The sequence below is a fragment of the Corythoichthys intestinalis genome, chromosome 8 (assembly GCF_030265065.1).
Source record: "Corythoichthys intestinalis isolate RoL2023-P3 chromosome 8, ASM3026506v1, whole genome shotgun sequence".
NCBI classification, from domain to species: Eukaryota; Metazoa; Chordata; class Actinopteri; order Syngnathiformes; family Syngnathidae; genus Corythoichthys; species Corythoichthys intestinalis.
The window spans coordinates 11,726,631-11,746,229 of NC_080402.1; the positions used below are offsets into that span (position 1 = coordinate 11,726,631).

Sequence of the window (19,599 nt, forward strand, 5' to 3'; positions counted from 1 at the left end):
GGCTCCACTCGTTACCTGTATGAATGGCACTTGTTTTAACTCATTATCGGTATAAAAGACACCTGTCCACAACTCAGTCAGTCACACTCCAAACTCCACTATGTCCAAGACCAAAGAGCTGTCGAAGAAGACTGAATCTGCAATAGGTAAAACGCTTGGTGTAAAGAAATAAACTGTGGGAGCAATTATTAGAAAATGTCAATTAACCAAAAACCTCAACCATGAGTGACAGAATGTGGAAAAAAAACCAGAATATCACATTGTTTGATTTTTAAAGAATTTATTTGCAAGTCATGGTGGAAAATAAGTATTTGGTCAATACCAAAAGTTCATCTCAATACTTTGTTATGTACCCTTTGTTGGCAATAACGGACGCCAAACGTTTTCTGTAACTCTTCACAAGCTTTTCACACACTGTTGCTGGTATTTTGGCCCATTCCTCCATGCAGATCTCCTCTAGAGCAGTGATGTTTTAGGGCTGTCGTTGGGCAACACGGACTTTCAACTCCCTCCACAGATTTTCTATGGGGTTGAGATCTGGAGACTGGCTAGGCCACTCCAGGACCTTGAAATGCTTCTTAAGAAGCCGCTACTTTGTTGCCCTGGCTGTGTGTTTGGGATCTCATTCTGAAAGACCCAGCCACGTCTCATCTTCAATGCCCTTGCTGATGGAAAGAGATTTTCACTCAAAATCTCTCGATACATGGCCCCATTCATTTTTTCCTTTACTCAGATCAGTCGTCCTGGTCCCTTTGCAAAAAAAACAGCCCCAAAGCATGATGTTTCCACCCTGATGCTACATAGTGGTTATGGTGTTCTTCAGATGCAATTCAGTATTCTTTCACACGAGAACCTGTGTTTCTATCAAAAAGTTTTGTTTTGGTTTCTTCTGACCATAGCACATTCTCCCAGTCCTCTTCTGGATCATCCAAATGCTCTCTAGCAAACCGCAGACGGGCCTGGACGTGTATTGGGTTCAGCAGCGGGACACGTCTGACAGTGCAGGATTTGAGTCTCTGGCGGCGTATTGTGTTACTGATAGTAGCCTTTGTTACTGTGGTCCCAGTTCTCTGTAGGTCATTCACTAGGTCCCCCCGTGTGGTTCTGGGATTTTTGCTCACCGTTCTTGTTATCATTTTGACGCCAAGGGGTGAGATCTTGCATGGAGCCCCAGATCGAGGGAGATTATCAGTGGTCTTGTATGTTAATAATTGCTCCCACAGTTGATTTCTTTACACCAAGCGTTTTACCTACTGCAGATTCAGTCCTCCCAGCCTGGTACAGGTCTACAATTTTGTCTCTGGTGTCCTTCGACAGCTCTTCGGTCTTGGCCATAGTGGAGTTTGGAGTGTGACTGACTGAGCTTGTGGACAGGTGTCTTTTATACCAATAATGAGTTAAAACAGGTGCCATTAATACAGGTAACTAGTGGAGCCTCGTTAGACTTCGTTAGACATCGTTAGAAGAAGTTAGACCTCTTTGACGGCCAGAAATCTTGCTTGGTTGTAGGTGACCAAATACTTATTTTCCACTCTAATTTGGAAATAAATTATTTAAAAATCAAACAATGTGATTTTCTAGGTTTTTTCCCACATTCTGTCTCTCATGGTTGAGGTTTACCCATGTTGACAATTACAGGCCTCTCTAATATTTTCAAGTGGGAGAACTTGCACAATTAGTGGTTGGCTAAATACTTATTTGCCCCACTGTACATACAATGGAAAACAAATATGTTAAAAATTGACAGAAGGACTAATCGTTGAATCTTTTTTCTGCAGTTCAACTTAAAAGGTGAATTTGACAAATGCAAATCAATACATTAATGGCTTAACAATTATTTTTGGTTTCATCTTTTATGAGAAAGTTTTAACAAATTTTACTTCTGTTCAATTTTTTCTTCTTTAAATATTAAATTACTACATAGTGAGAGGGGGCATTCAGACCAGAGGAAGAACTTTTTGTTTTTAACTTGTGCCATTGACGGCGCTAGATGTCCAATTTAATGTGGCACGGCTGGCAGTGAAAGAATAAACTTTTATTCACTTTTATTCCCAGTCAAAACGGACTGGAGGCTGTAAATGGCAATGAATGAGTTAAATACTTACAAAAAAATGAATTTTACATTTGGACTGGTAACATGTAATATTTTAAGTAAAATTAAGTTGTTTTCTAACTGCAACTTGTAAACCTAAAAACAACAGCAAAATTCCACTTCATTTTTATTTTTATCAATTTTTTTTATACTTGAGCTTCCAGGGCTGTTTAAAATATATTATTTTCTCACCATAGGTAATCAAGCTTCCTAAACCACATAACACAAATGTGACCCTCGAGCAAAAAATCTTGCTCACAAATGCCTCACTCACATGGAAGAGGCAATACTGCATGTCCAATATGAGATAAAGCTTTAAATTCATGTTTGTCACGAGAACCTGTTAGCAATTACATATGGAATCATTACGCAGCAATCGCGTCAGTCGAAACACATTGCACTTCTGCTGCATTTTATGTAGATTGTAAGGTATTACCAAACACAAAGTAGTGGCTAAATGGCAAACGCCAACATTTTGCATTCTTACAACCAAGATAAAACAAACACTGCCTGTACAACTCACTTTATACTTTTTTTTTTCTTTTTTTTAAATCTCAAATATGCAATGTGCGGTGTCATTCAAATAATGCCGAAATTCCTCTCTCCGCCATCTTCTTTTCGAATACTCTAAAGCAGGGGTGCCCAAGTCCGTTCCTCGAGAGCCCCTATCCAGCTTGTTTTCCATGTCTCCATCCATTAACACACCTGAATCAAATGATCAGCTCATCAGCAAGCTCTGCAGGAGCCTGATAATGATCCTGATTATTTTATTCAAAAATGTGTTGGAGGAGGGAGACATGGAAATTAAGCTGGATAGGGGCTCTCGAGGACTGAACTTGGGCACCCCTGCTCTAAAGGCACTAGGGGTGCAGCTATCAGTTATTTCAGTAGTCAATAAATCGATGGTCTAGTTAGTTCGAATAATCGGGTATTTGGATTAAGAACATAAAAAACTAAAATACCTGAGCTGAGCCTCAAACGGTTTAAAAAAAATAAAATAAATGATCTAAGTACACCAAAAGAACACTTGGTTAACTTACATAGCAAAACTCCGCTAGCTTAAATGCTATAAAACCTTTTTTTTCTTACAACGCTCTTAACAAATGGTTCGAACACATATTCCCACAAAAAACGGCTAAACATACCTATAAACTAAATTAGGAATGCATTACGAAAAACATTGGCTCAAACAAAAACTTAACTTTTGTTGGTCTTAACAGGGAGCACCTGGATTCAGCCAAGTGAAATGAGTTATGTCATATTCACTGTTGCCACTAGAGGGCAGTGTGTCCACCAAAATCAATAAAACTAAATACGTAGACTTTCAAAACAAGTTATTTCAACAACACTTTAAATAAACGAATACTCGAAGCAGCAAAATTTAATTCGATTTTTTTTTCCTAATCGAATTACTTAAGTCAATCGATTAATCATTGCAGCACTAAAAGGCACATTGAAAAGTCTCTTTTACTCCCCAAACTTTATTCGAAATTCACAGTTCAAACAGACATCTGCTTTTTAAACACACTTCTTGACAATTAACATGTTCTATTTAGATCTGGTCAAGAAAAGTTTTAATATCAAAAACATTTATGTTTAATGACAAATAAAGTCTATTCTATTCATTTAAAAACATCTAAAATAATATACACAGTACGGCATCAAACATACTAATTTTTAACCAGAGGCTTCAGGGGAAAAAACATTCCCATCAATTTATTACTTTGAAAAACCTCACTAACCAGATTGTCCAGCAGTATGACATCATTGGAAAATTTAAAAAAAAAAAAAAAAAAAAAAAAAAGTACAAATAGTAAAATGGAGGAATGTTCTGGATTTATGCTGTTTCCAAGTTATTTTAATGCAAAAGAAGTTATATTTTTATCAACTTTTTATTTAGTCAAAAGCAGCATTCAGTCCATTGGATGAAACGTGTTATACACATCTTGTTTTCATTATTCTTTATTCATATTAAGTAAAGCAAAATAGTGCTTCCATCTCGTGGTTAACAGCGAAATGACACGTTCCGTTTTACTGACTACAGGCAGAACAGCTCACCAACTCGAACGTCTATTGGTCAATTCTATCAATGCTATACAAGCATCCTTGTGATTGGCTAAAATCTTATGTCGTCAGACTTGTCACTGCAAACCCGGAATCTATTGCATTCATGATGCAGATTGTATAAGTGACCCTTTTGCCTGCCAACCGACCATAAAAAGGCGGTTTTGGAACGAAGTAAAATTCTAAATTAGTCGTATTTTGTCGTCAACTATACAAGTGTTTGAATATTTTTCAGTCATGCCGACGTCTCCTGTTAAAACGCGTATTCCGCTCACTAGTTTCGGCCACCTGATAACAGAGGTGAAGGTAAGTAACATTTCGTTCGACGTTGTGCAAATGCAAAATGGACTACGACATAGTCCACGTGAAGATGTATTTGCCTGTAGTTGACAGACAAGTCTATGTAATGCTCTAGTCAATGGCGTGGGTTTGCTCAGGGACGTTAGGGACATAACACTAGCAACTTTTCAGGATGCTCAAATTGCCCCCACCAACTTTTAAGCAACCTTATTTGCATTATAAAATGAGTTCAGTTATAGAGGTCATTTAGATTGTCTTCACATACTTTGTAAGGATAGAATTGAACCCACCTTTATTAAATCAATGATTTTCATAATGTTCAGACTTACAGTGACATTTTTCTCCTCAAACGCACGTTCGATTGGCTGATGACTACCCTAATTTTCGCACTATAAGGCGCTCCTAACTATAAGCCGCAGCCCACCAAATTTGGCCCGAAAACGGCATTTCTTCATAGATAAGCCGCACTGGACTATAAGTCGCAGATATCCTCACTGTTTAATGGGATATTTACACCAAAAGATGGTAACCAGTCACACTTTATTTGACAACGGCATCATACGACTGTCATAAGACCAAACGAACCACCATGAATCTTTGAACCAATAGGCTGCAAAGCTTCATTCCTTCAAGAAGCTTCATTTGGCCATCACTGCTCCCTTGGTGGAGACAGGCAACCTCTGCTGCCACCTGCTGTAAACACTGTTGTCATCCAACATGCCTTATAGCATGCATTGCATTGTACAGAAATATATATTATATTTTAATCAAAATTCATGTTTTGTGCTGTTTCTTCAGTTACTGTTCCAGTTGTTTCATCAATTGTTAGTTATGGTATTTGCTAACACGTTATTTGACAGTGGCAACATAAGACTGTCATTAGACAATCAGAATTATTGACATGACACTGTCCTGAGCAATAATGAATGCTTATAACACATGTCATTTAGTGTTATCTGGCAAAAGATTTCACTTTTGAATGGATGTAAAAATCCAAGCTGGAAATAAATGAAGCTCGTGACATAATTTCCCGGATGACACTTAATGACATAAGCATTCAGTAATGCTCATGATAGTATCATGTCATAATTATGACTGTCTTATGACAGTCTTATGATGCCGCTGTCACATAAAGTGTTACCTATTAACTCAAATAAATCAACATATAAGCCGCACTGGCCTATAAGCTACAGGTATCAAAATGAAGGAAAAACTAGCGGCTTATAGTCCGAAAATTACGGGTAGTTAAATTCTGTTGTTTTCAGTGTAAATCTACTAGAAATTGGTGAAATTATCTGCCTGTGTGTCAAGTAAATTTTACTCAGATTTCTTGAAATAAGATTATTCTCACCTAGCTATTTTTCTTAACACACTTATTCTAAGCACAAAGTGAGTATATTTAATCTTTTTTTTTTAAAAAGCTTTTTACGTCAGAAATGTTCTTAATTCAAGAATTGGTATTGTTCAAAACGTTATTTGAAAGCACCCCCTCCCCTCCCCTTGATTTTGGTGAAAAATGACCAACTTTTGATGTATGGTCTTAATAAGAACAAATGGTAATATTTTCCTGAAGTAAATTGGATAATCTGACCCATTAATCTTTTAACTAGTCTTTCACACCCAAAACAAGATGGAGAAAATATTCGACTAGATTTAAGAAAGATGATCAAATTAAGACGCTATGAATTTGCAGTGTGAAAATTAGTACAAGTCAATACAGATTTTTGCATTTATCATTTAGCCTCAATTAATTAGGTACATATTGGTGAGATTTGTAGCCCTGACCCCTGTTCACCCAATCTGTTTGGTCTTATTAATATCCCGTCCCCAGCAAAAAGTGAACATGCAGGTTATGCTGTTATATCATCCCTACCAACATTGAGACCAAACCTACACCCTTGTAATGGGCCCGTTTCAAGAAGTAGGGGGACATTCTAATTGCCGTGTTAAGGTTTACTAGTTTCAGTGGGTAGGTGAATAGTTTTTTTTTTGTTATTGTTCGTGAACTACATTTCCACACAAACTTACATCGAAGTACCATTCAGCTTATCAAGGAGAGGTATGAGAGTAAATTTTCGAGTGTACCACAGCTCATGAAACTTGGGGAAAAAAAAGCGCAGTTATCAAGGTTTCGTCAGCCGTGATTGCTTATATCCTTCCGCCGAAACAGCCTGATAGCACAGATGTAAGTACGCCTGCCCCTCTGGTATTGAATGCGGTGTTGACGTCATCCCGGCGGCGCTCTGACAAGACGGCCGTCCACTGCTCACTTTCACCGAAAAGTCTGATCCAAAATACTGTAATGCCCTGGATGGGGGGAAGAAGGAATGGAGTCGGTATTGGCTTACCCACTTTATTGTGGCAACAATAATAAAGACAAACAATTACAAAATAACAGCGGGCTACTGCGACATGCGACCGCTATCTCGCCCGTTCTCCTTCTCGCTTCCTTCTACGTCACAGCTCATCTCTTAAGAGGGCTTCACATAGTTACGGTCATAACAATACACATGAATAGGTTGCCGCTGAACCCTTCACACTAGGCTGGCGCGAGTTTGAAACGGCCTTTAAAAAAAAAAAAAAAAAAAAAAAAAACATCTCTTTAGCAAGGCATGGCGGCTTTTATTTTAGTGTGGCAGTGCGCCGCAATCTTTTATATGTAGGGGAACGGGGAAACCCTGCACAAGGTGCATTTATAGACCACAAACAAAACAGGATATTTCAAAAAACATTAATAAATGAAACGTAACAGCACCGCCCAGATTCCGCAGAGGGCGCTAAAGTTAAATTCTTTTTCTCTGGAAACTTTCTGTTTTCAAACAATGGAAAAAGTTATTTCAAGATTGTGGTTGTGATTAACTTCCTTTATCTGGTGTCAGTTGAGTAATGACGCACAGGTGCCAATGTTTCGCTTTCACAATTGGTTGAGACAGGTGTGTCCTGTTTATTTTTGACATTTGACCGCCATTAATGGACCACAAAACAAACGGTGTGACATTTTTTATTCAAATTTACAGGTAATTTCTCACTGGGTGTGCTTGTGGTGTATTTCAGAGACAACTATTTGGTATCGAGGCGCCAGCGTCGGTGGAGCTGACCGGTTTGAAAAAGTACTTCAACAGCTACACAATGCAGGGACGCCGAAATGTATGCGACGCATGCCTATGTCATATACGTAGTTCAATCATATCCTGTGATCTAACACATCCTGTATCTCAAACTGCTTTTGCTTTTACTTTAGTTTTTTTCTCGCTGGGAAAATCAGTTGTTTAGGTTCCATCATTATTGTGCTATCTCAAGTATAATGATTTTTCTTCTGAATAGGAAACATGCCCGTTAAAGCGGAAGTTCAGAATGTTTGACATTAGGCTTAATCTTCGAGTTAGCGGGGGTTTAACTCATGTGCTCCCAAAAACGTATAAACACGTCCTATTTTTAATTGCTTCAGTGTCCCGAAAATGTATTTATACCCTTTTGCGTTTTTTTGTTGTTGTTGTTGTTTTTTGACAAGAGGCATCTATAGACCCTACCCACGTGACGTCTCAACTCAGCCCTCCTGACTGGTGCCGCCCAATTGTCCGTCAACACATCGTGTTTACCTGTTACGGCTACGTACATTCCTCCTATTTACGGCGTGTTTTTCTGCTCGTTAACATTAATAATCAAAATGGTGAAGGCGTGTGTGGCGGTCGGTTGCAATAACAGAGAAGATAGACGGAGAGACTTGAAGTTCTACCGGATTCCGAGAGACCCGGAGAGGAGAGAGCGAGATGGGCTGCTGCAATTCGACGAGAAAACTGGGCTCCAAACGATTACCACAGATTATGTAGTAGTCATTTTGTATCTGGTAAGATGCATTTAATATATATTTAGAGGGTTTTGGGCTGACAACCACAATTAAGATCATTGCTAGGCTAATCGCCAACAACATACACGTATGTATGTAGTGAGAGTGCTATCGCTAAACCATATAAACATTAAAAGCCCTAGCTCCATTGACAAATGACATGAAATACATTAGACTTAACAGTGGATGTTAGCAAGAACAAAAGATTTTGAATTGAAAATTTCGTAACTCACTTTTCCAAGCACAAGATAGATTCCTGCCGAATTTTCGTGGACGAGGACCTGTTTCACCCAACCAGCAACGAAGTATTTATAAGCCTCCAAGCTCTTAAAGTTTTTCAAACTTTCGTGAGAATAGGCTGATTTTGTGTGGACAAGATAGTTGTAAATATCAGGGTAGCTAGCAGATGTCAGGCAAATACGGCGAAGACAGCGGGTCGAAAAACATCGATTTAGGCATCAAATATGGATCTGGCGAATGGATAAACTGAAGCTTTTCCACATAACGCCTTTTATGCAATGCATCAAGTGAGTTTACGGCATCCGAAAGCACCGAGTCTTCCACGAAATGCATTATAAATTGCTCGATCAATTGAGACCATTGATAATACAGACACAAAATGACGGACAAGGGGGCGGAACAATACAGCGATCACGTGATTTTGTGACGTCGGTGGGTAGGGTCTATATGTTCCGTTGTATCTAAGATATAATGCACAAAGCTCAAAACCCATTTTAAAGCAATAAAACTGGCCCACTGAAGGTCAGTAGCACATTTGGTAAGAACTCATCTCGGGCCAAGGAAGAAAGTGAAAAAGAAAAAAAGTCAGGAAACGGAAGGGATCTTGTGAAGACGCGTGATAATTTGAGAAAAATGTAGAGAACGATTGGAAAAAAAAGGCAAACGAAACTGGAGGAGTGTTTTGAAAAGAAAACCAAACCATCATCAAAATAATAAAAAAAATCTATCTTGATTAGACAGACGTGACGTCCACAACAGCGTCAGGTTACACACGCGTTCTGCGGAGCTCACGTTGCGTTACTCCTTAGCCCGAGGTTGAAACCAACGATGAAGATGATGAAAAAAGTGAGACAGATATTGATCCGGACTCAGATTACTGGGAGCCACCTCATTGTTTGTTATTTTGTAGAGCGAAAACATTAATCAGATGTTTGGGGTGTCACATAAGCGAAAAATAGCTGTGTTAAAGTCAAAGTTATGTTTGAAATGTATGCTTTCACAAAAAGCTCAAACTTCTGTTTTTCCATCAGAAAATGGAAAATTGCTCTAACTTAGCTATTTTCTAATGCTGATTTCTAAAGAATGGAAAAAGATATGAACTAAAAAAAAATTCTGCTGAAAGAAGAGAGTCTAATCTTTCTTTTGGTGGGTTCCATGTTTATATAGCAATTGAACAGAATTTTCTGTGGGCCTTGCAAAATCAGTCAAAATCCAGTAAAACAAGCGAAGGGCCTTGCTCCGGTGAAAATGGCCTGGAGTGAATGAGTTAATTAGTCGTTGGAGTTGATTTCAACAAATACTGTGCAGTTTGTCAGTTGTTAGTTTCAGGGCTCCGTAGTGGATAAGCTAGTGCGAGTCAATGGTCCAATTTTAGCATATCAAAAAAAAAATGAATTAACAGATCTAACGTAGTCAAATGAATTCAAAATGCAGATCATTGTTCCAAATATCCACGCGGCGAAAACAGTGTCACACCAAACCGCTGTAATTCATTTTATTCTGCAGGACATTTTTTTTTAATTTTTTTTTTTTTTTGTAGATGGATAATGCAACTACAAAAGAGAGGAGTGCCACTCGTGCTCATGCTGCATTCGAGCAAGGTGGGAAGTCAGACTTATCCCACACAGATGGTACCGATTGCGACCTCAGAGCGTTCTAAACAAATGTAAACCGCAAGATGTTTTTTTATTTTGGCCATCAAAAGACGTTTTGGCTAGGTTCATACCGCAGGTCTTAATGCACAAATCTGATTTGTTGTCATATGTTTTTTTGGCATGCCTGTTCAGACTGCCTTTGTGCATTGAGCCATTCAAGTATCACGCATGCGCACTAATTCACGGTCCGAAATGCGCTCAGCAAAGTGACCCGCATTCGCAGAAGCATCAAAACAAATTACACAAGCTAGCTGTATGTCATTCCAGGGTGATCATATTTTGATTTCCAAAAAGAGGACACAAATAACAGACATTAATCATCCCCGTTTAGTAGGGGTCCGATCACGTCATTTTCAAAGTATCGGAATCGGCAGAAAAATATCGGACATGCTTTTTTTTGATATACATATATTTTAAATAAATTGTTTTCTAATTGTATTTAACGTTACAGACATAATATGTTACACTCATCCAGAGTCTTTAGTTTTGGCTTAAGGTAGGGTCATCAAATTTATCCCGTTAATGGCGGTAATTAATTTTTTAAAAATTGTATCACGTTAAAATATTTAACGCAGTTAATGCATGCACTGCACAACCCAGTCACGCATTGTCGCGCTCAATCTGTAATGGCGCCGTTTTACCTATATAGAGAGCTAAAAGGCAGCGTAAAATGGGTAGAGTGAATTTTGGAAGCCTTTGAAGCCTTTTTTTAATTGGCTAAAGCCTTACAATCCCTCTCCCTACGATTAGAGCTATCGTGGGAAGCAATGTGGGGAAGCAAGGTAGTAATTGATCTTTTTCTTAACACCCTATGTTATTTCCCAATGCAGAGAAGATATATCAATTGGTAGCACTACGCACAGTCATGGTTCCACTTCCCATCATGCATTTGGGCATGGCTACAGTATCATTTACTGAAAGCTCAACAAATACACTAGATGGCAATATTTAGTCACAATATACAAAGTCACATTTGTCCTTTAAGAATTACAAGTCTTTCTATCCCTCTCACAGAAAGAATGTTAATAATGTAAATGCCATCTTGAGGATTTATTGTCATAATAAACAAATACAGTACTTATGTACTGTATGTTGAATGTATATATTTGTCCGAGTTTTATTCGATTTTTTTCTTAATGCATTGCCAAAATGTATATGATCAGGAAAAATTATCTGTAATGATTGGAATTGAATCGGGAGCAAAAAAAAGCAATCGGATCGGGGAATATCGGGATCGGCAGATACTCAAACTAAAACGATCGGGATCGGATCGGGAGCAAAAAAACATGGTCGGAACAACCCTACCGTTTAGTCTTATATTCAAAGTTTATATGGACTGATAGAACGCATACACGCACACGCTTAAGCCTTAACGTGTATGCGTGAAATGACGTGGGTGCGTCAGTTTGCTCATTCGGAGCATAGAATGAACATAGAAATTTGTCAGGCTTATCCTTTTCTTCATTTTATTTTATTTATGACTGGTCAAGCCAGCTTCATGCTTAAAAGCAGACATCAAGCTAGAAGCTAATGCACAGCTACATCGCTGCTGTCCTGCCTGCCGCTTTCGCTCTTTGCTGACGTAATTGCTGCAAGAATTCCTATTTGTTAGACTTGACAGTTAAGACCGCCAGCCACATTCTGGAAAAATGTGGACCAGATCGGATTTGAACCACATACGAAAGTGACCCAGATCGGATTTGAAATGGTCCACTCCTATGCGACTTATCACGTTCAGACTGTCAAATTAATGCCTCAGTCGAGTGGGAAAAACACGAAAAAATCGGATTCGTGCATTAAGACCTGCAGTATCAATTAGGGGTGTGACAAAAAAATCAATGATGTTATATCGTGATATTTTGTATCCCAAAAAGTTATCGATATGCTTTCTGCCAAGAATCGAGATATCGTTTTGAAAAGGTGTCAATGTCTAAAAAAATAAAAAGGAACAAACAAGTTGCTACCAAAATCTTCCACCATAATAGTGTCTCAGTTAACACTAAGGCTGCATTGATGGTGCTCGACGCCCAATCCATTTAGACTAGGAACGTTCGTTCATTCGAAACCAGAACATTCACAGTCATTCTGTCTAATTTTCAGGGCACTTACATGTCATTTGCGGTCCATTTTAGGGCATTTACAGGTCATTTCCTGTTGAGTTTGAGTCACTGCCTATTCATTTGGGTGATTCCCTGGTCACCTCTTGTTCTGTAACTCAAAATAAACAGGAAGTGACCTATAAAGTACCACCAAATCAACAGGAAGTAACTGAAAATGAACAGTTAGACCTTAAATGGCCCAAAATTACCTCATTGCCTGCCATTGGCTGCCACCGATAGTCATAGACGTTCAATCCGTTTGAAGTAGGAGGGATGGCAGCGAATGAATGTTCATTCGCTGCCACCCTCCCAGTTCAAATGGATTGGACGTCTACTAGTGATAAACTCATTCCAATTCACAGCAGGTTTTTATTATTAGTTGTTTGTAGAATATCCTATAATGATTTCCTGACCAATGTATCTATAATGGTGGTATCGTCAGATCATCGTGATTGTGAGCTTTGCATCGCAAATCGTATCGTATCGTGAGGTACCAAGAGGTTTGCACTCCTAGTAGAGCAGGGCGGTAAACCGAAAATTTACCGTCACCGAAATTCTTAACGATGACCGACGTAATTTTGACCCTGTCGGTAAATTAATAAAACAAGAAAATAGTCTTTTCATCCCGCTTTGATTCTGTGTTGTTCGTCTATGTTCATTCCCCTTTAAGAAAGCAGTGAATGTGCTTACGTAGGGAGTCACGTGATCATCAGGAAGCCAATCAAACAAAAGCCCGGTAAGCTAACGCTAGCAGCTAACGCTACAAGCAAAACGTGATGGAGTGTGGCTTAAGGGAGGTTCACCAAACTTTCAACCGACATTTAGTAGACTCTTGGTGGCATCCAGACGGGCTTTCACCCGCTGTCCTCCTTTGTTCTCACGATTTCCGGAGATGGTGCTTTCAGTGCTTTCTAATGGTAGCCAGGCTAACGCTAGCTAGCGGCTAACGCTACAAATGAACGTTATGGAGTCGGATAGAGGCTCTAACCTTGTCGAAACGGCTGAACTTAATGAGTGGATTGGGCACGGACTGCATCTAGCAATTACTATGTGGCGTTATTTTGTATCTGTCTGTGTGTGTGATTCCTCTGATAGCTTTTGTGATGGTAAAGAATTCTGCATAAAGTACAATCCAACGGCGAAACTTATAATGACCGAGAAATGGCCCCAGCTATTTTTATTGTGCGTGCATTTATGAAAAAATGCACTGGGGGGGGGGAAAAACCCTTAAACCATAAAGTAAACACTTGTATTTAATAATTATATCACAGCAGCCATTAACAATAAGTTGTCTTTTTGAAGTGTACTGTTCAAGCTGCAAGTCATTTGTGTTACAATTACATGTTTGCACAGGCATATTGATTTTGACAATGTACATTGTTCAAAGTCATACACGCTGTTATAAATGTTCATACTTGAATTCTTATTGCTTACAATACATTTTTATTAGGGCTGTCAAGCGATTAAAAATTTTAATCGAGTTAATTACAGCTTAAAAATTAATTAATCGTAATTAATCGCAATTAATCGCAATTCAAACCATCTATATAATATGCCATATTTTTCTCTAAATTATTGTTGGAATGGAAAGATAAGACGCAAGATGGATATATATTTTCAACATGCGGTACATAAGGACTGTATTTGTTTATTATAACAATAAATCAGTTATAGAAATTTCATATTAAAACCCCTCTTAATGTTTTCGTTTTAATAAAATTTGTTAAATTTTCAATCAAAAAATAAACTAGTAGCCCGCCATTGTTGATGGCAATAATTACTTACACTATAAAATCAGTCGCACCCAAACGCCAGCAGAGGGCAGCAAAACTCCGCAAAACACAATTAACAAGTGGGCCTTTCACTCTAGTGACATTTAAATATGTCTGAGCTGGGCAAGTGCGTTAATTGCGTCAAATATTTTAACGTGATTAATTTGAAAAAATAATTAACGCCAGTTAACGCGATAATTTTGACAGCCCTCATTTTTTATAAATTTAATGTTTAGACTGCATGTACAATTGTTAAATACAGTATATCAAATTGAATGCTGGTAAATAAATCAACAAGAAATAGTTAATCTGTATTTCATGCATTGATTCAGATTTTCAAATTATATAACAGTCCGCTTGGGCGAATTTATCGTCATTTATCGTTATCGAGATAAATCTGCTCAATTTATCGTGATACATGTTTAAGGCCATATCGCCCAGCCCTAACTCCTAGTATCAACCTAGCCTTTGACCTCCAGCAAATCTGCCTTCTTGTAAGCGATCAAATAGTGGAGGAAAAATGTCAGCTAATTAAATAGCACACACTGTAAACTGCCTTCTTTAGTTTTACGATTGACGTCTGCCTGATGTCGGTGTATTTTTTATTTTTATTATCATTTTTTAAATTTAAAAAAAAAAAAAAAAAAAATCCAAAATTTTTGACTAGGGTCTCCTAGTTCAAGTGGCGTTCCAATTATATTTTTCTTGGTCGGAGGTTGGAAAATGCTGACTTCCCACGTTCCTTGAACTTGGCATCAGTCTACCGAGTCTTGACTGAAGAACGACAACATAGTGAAATGTGCATTTAGAGGCTGTGGAAACAGAAGAAATGGGCAAATGAGAGTTTCCATAAATTTCCTATGAAGAACGACGAACAATATAAACTGTGCTGACTTGCTCTTAAACACACTGCTGGAAAAAATATCACTCCGCTCTGTAGCCTGTTTCCTGCATAGCTGCTGGATTACAAATGTTGCTGTTCATACTGAAATTATTCACATGCAATGGTATGTTTTAATAACTTTATCCTGAAAACATAGCCAACATCATTGATCGCATGGGTGATCCTCGTGTGGTTATATGTTGTATTTTATTAGCATGCTAAGATAACACCATTAACTCGCGCGAGCTTAGCCACTCCAGAGCCCTGAAACTAGCAAAGAAGTGACAAACTGCACGGAATTTTTCGAAATCAACTCCACCGACCAATTAAACCCCCACTAACTCGAAGCTTTAAAAAATCTGAAATTCTGAACTTCCTCTTTAATCGTTGTTGGAGCAATTTGTTTTTATTATAATAACAATATAGTCAAGAAACTTTCTAAACATTTATTAAAACTGCAATTGAATGGTATACCGTATTGGCCTGAATATAAGACGGCCCTGATTATAAGACGACCCCCTCTTTTTCAAGACTCAAGTTTGAAAAAAGACTTTTTGAACACCAAATTAGTTTTTATTCAGAAAATAATTACAGTACATCCGAAACAAATGATTATAACAATATATTTGAGAGAAAAAGCATGTTATTTTGCCTCATTCAAATTTTAATATCTGAACATTTAAATATGTAAACTAAAGTGCAATCACATTCGTAAATGAATGGCTTCTGGTTTTTGAAATGTAAATAAACCAATCTGTTGTGATAAAACAACAAAATTGCAATAGCTGCATTAACCATCAAAGTGAAGTCTAACTGTAACTGTAGTCTTGAAAAAATTATGAATAAGGGAAAACATTGCAATAAAAAATTGCAAACTGGTTAAATTTGAGAGAAGCTGAGATCTTTCATGGCAGAACACCGCTTCAATGATATCTGGCGCCATCTAGCGTCGTGAATGGGGAGAATAGCTGAGATCTGTCATGACAGAGCATCGCTTCAATGATATCTGGCGCCATCTAGTGTCGTGAATGGGTATAATGTCTAGACCGCGAATATAAGACCACCCCCTCTTTTTCAGTCTTATTTCAATGCAAAAAACACAGCCTTATATTCGGGCCAATACGGTATGTTGTAATTGGAAGTTTTTCTGGGCGGTTTAGATAATTGGCAAAGCTTGATTTTATTTTTAAAAATCTATGCAGCAGTCTTGTTTTCATTAACGATCACTACAACAAAAATGTTTTGTCAACGAACGATTTTTTTCGTGACGATGACGAGACGATAACGAGCCAAAAACGTGTTTTGGGAGACATAACAAGCCTAATGGGAGTTTTCATATGATGAGAACTCGACAAAAATGAGCAATGGTTTCTGTCACATGTTCACAATGTTTTACATTTTATGTGTAGTTAGCCTGCATCGTAGCAGTGTCTGGTTGTGTCACTCATGTGAAATGCTGCACACTAAATGTAACTCATAGCGTTAGCGTAGCGTTCACATTTGCATTAGCCTAATGCTATTTAACTCTGGAACAACTTTTTACGTACATTTTGTGGCATCCAGTTGTGAATAATTAATTGAAAATAATCTACGGTTTTCCTGCTAAGTGTGTATTATCACGTGAAAGATTTGTAGATGCTACAATATGTGCTCGTCTGTCAGTGTTCATTTGAAATAGAAGTTATTTATTTAGTTTTGAAGTACTTTAATTTTACTGACAAAAACATTCTTAGTAAAAGTCCACTAAAACTAGGCAAAATTTGTCTTCAGTTTTCGTCAACAAAAACTAGACGAAGACACATTTTGAGATGAATAAAATATGACCAAGACTAATAAGTATTCTCGTCCAAAAGACTAAGATGAAAATTAAAAGGGCCGCCGAAAACAAGACTGGTATGCAGTGTATAATGACAAGAAGTACAAATTTCAATTTACTGGACAATTAAATTCAGCACTATCATCAAACAACGTAGAACTAAATAATCCTAGCTTTTGACTTGAGTGGAAACTGATTACTTTCCTGTTTTTGGGAGACATTTAACCCAACTGCTGATTTGCTGTTCTTAGATGGCACCTAACTGCTGAGACCTAGATAGAAGAACAATTTAGGTCAAAAGTCTCCTGTACTTTACAAACTAAGCACTTATAGAGTGACGTCCAGGCCCCTTATCTGTTATCTTCCAACACTTTTTTTTGAAACAAGACAAATTGCTTTCTCTCTGCTCTCTTCCAGTGTGTCTTGGCTACTTACGGCATCCTCCTGGCAACAGCGACAGCCTATTTCATGCACCGGCAGAATAAAAAAGAAGCTCCGAAGAACTGCGAAGCCTGAAAAAAACAAATGTAGCTAAGACCTTGTTCAGACTGGCAGGCAAAATCTGATTTTTAGCCCATCCAGATTGACATTGAATGGCTCTTTTGTTGTCTGAACAGTCACAAAGCACAGAAATCTTGATTTTTGCAAGACTGATTGAAACCACATAAGGGAGGTAGTTTCGTATCAGATTAGAATAAGATGCTTCTCAGTCTGAATACCTCAAATGCGATTTGACTGTCGGTGATGTCACTCTATGCTGGATGCCGCCTTTGTTGCCACGGCATCCTGTCAGGTGTTTCAATAATGTGGCCCAGAGCAGGCCCGGATCTGGTTTGGACTTTTGCTAAAAATAGTGTGAACAGTCAGCCCTAAAAATCCATTTTGATGAGGAAATCGATTGGAATCAGATATGCCTCCAGTCTGAACGCAGCCTAAGCCAGTATGCCATTATTTATTATTGTAAAGACAGTATGTGACGGAAATAAAGGTGTTTCACGATCTGTGTGTTGTCTTTAACTCATTTCTACTGTTCATACGTCATCGTTTAATTTACAGTTCTCATTGATTCGAACCTGTAGTCTAGGGCTGCAGCTATCGATTATTTATTATTGTATAGACAGTATGTGACGGAAATAAAGGTGTTTAACGATCTGTATGTTGTCTTTAACTCATTTCTACTGTTCATACGTCATCGTTTAATTTACAGTTCTCACTGATTCGAACCTGTAGTCTAGGGCTGCAGCTATCGATTATTTTTGTCGATTAATCGATGAACTAGTTCGAATAATCGAGTAATCGGATAAGGAACATGAAAAATTAAAATACCTGAGCTGAGCCTCAAACGGTATATTAAAAGAATAAGCATCTATGTACAACAAAAGAACAATTGGCTAACTTACATAGCAAAATTCCGCTAGCTTAAATGCTACAAAATGCTAACATTTTTTAAACAATCCTCTTCACAAATGGTTCAGACACATATTCCCACAACAAATGGCTAAATATACCTATAAATTATGAATGCATTAAAAAACATTAGCTCAAACAAAAACTTAACGTTGGTCTTAACAGGGAGCAGTTGGATTCAGCAATGTGAAATGATGCAGACCAGAGGGCATGTGTATCCACCCTAATCAATAAAACTAAATGCAAACACTTTCAAAATAAAGCATTACAACACCACTTTAATTAAACGAATAATCGAAGCAATAAAATTTATTTATTGTGAATATTTTCTAATCGAATACTCGAGTTAATCGATTAATCGTTGCAGCAGTATTGTAGTCGCAGTGGGTGTGTAGTGAACATGTTTATCTTTTCAAAGAGGCATAACATTCTGGGAACAGCCAGTCATTTCTTACATTTGAAAAGCAAAAGTAACCCACAAGATTTCGATTTCACTCTTGTCACACGGAAAGCCGTCATCGCAGGACAGCAGGCGTTGTTGGGCCGGGAGATTTTTGGCAGATAATTGTATTCTGGAGCTTCATTAGTATGTAGAGTGAATGAATTATACACAACAGCAACAGACCAGGAGAAGCAAAAATGTTCCACACTGCTTTTGTTAGTGTTTATCTTTGCACAAAAAAAATATAATCTGTACATTTATTTATTATACTGTATGAAATAGTATGACTGTATGACTTTGAACGCACCTAAATTGTAAAAAATAAAAACTACCTGAGAGTTTGTTAACAGTTAAAAAAAACAAAAAAAAGTTTCAAAAAACAGCTAAAACACACATAAAGGCACAGGACCTTAATTATTAGATTACTCCATTTTAAATTGAGCAAGACAGATTTAATTTTAGTATATTTTGTTTTGAAACCACATTGCTGATAGTTATTGTTTTTCCATGTGCTTATATAACTCAAATATGTTCCTAATTATGGAGGACCAGGAATGCAAAAATTGAAAAAATAAATACAAAATTAAATTATTAAATGTATCATTAAAATGCTTCTATTTCGATATTTCAATTTGTATATATTTCGATAATTGTTTGAATTTTTATTTTTTTTTCCAATTGTTATCTATTTGAATTTATATTTATTTCAATTTTTATTTCTTTATTTTATTATTTATTTTATTTTAATTTGTTTATTTACTTATTTAATTTTTGCACTCCTGGTCCTCCATACATAAGTGGAAGAATGAAATAAATGTTGGAATAAATAAAAATTTAAATAAATATATATTGGAATAAATAAATATGGAAATAAAAAAATATATAAATAAAAATTGAAATAAATATAAATTCAAATAGATAACAATTGGAAAAAAATAAAAATTCAAACAATTATCGAAATATATACAAATTGAAATATCAA

General features: G+C 37.2%; 1 protein-coding gene across 3 annotated transcripts; it reads left to right on the forward strand.

Annotated features, from left to right (window-relative positions):
• The first annotated feature begins 4,242 nt into the window (after positions 1–4,242).
• LOC130920957 (ATP synthase membrane subunit K, mitochondrial-like) lies at positions 4,243–19,164 on the forward strand. 3 transcript variants are annotated; one of them, XR_009064265.1, is made up of 4 exons: positions 4,243–4,462; positions 7,511–7,603; positions 7,968–8,303; positions 17,186–19,164. XR_009064265.1 is itself a non-coding variant. In XM_057844529.1 (4 exons), the coding sequence occupies exons 1-4, from the start codon at positions 4,394–4,396 to the stop codon at positions 17,251–17,253; spliced, it is 291 nt and encodes a 96-aa protein (XP_057700512.1). In that variant the 5' UTR covers positions 4,243–4,393; the 3' UTR covers positions 17,254–19,164. The 3 variants fall into 3 exon arrangements, 2 of the variants coding, with proteins under 2 accessions (XP_057700512.1, XP_057700513.1); XM_057844529.1 differs by lacking the exon at positions 7,968–8,303 and adding an exon at positions 10,084–10,144; XM_057844530.1 differs by lacking the exon at positions 7,968–8,303.
• Positions 19,165–19,599: the final 435 nt, after the last annotated feature.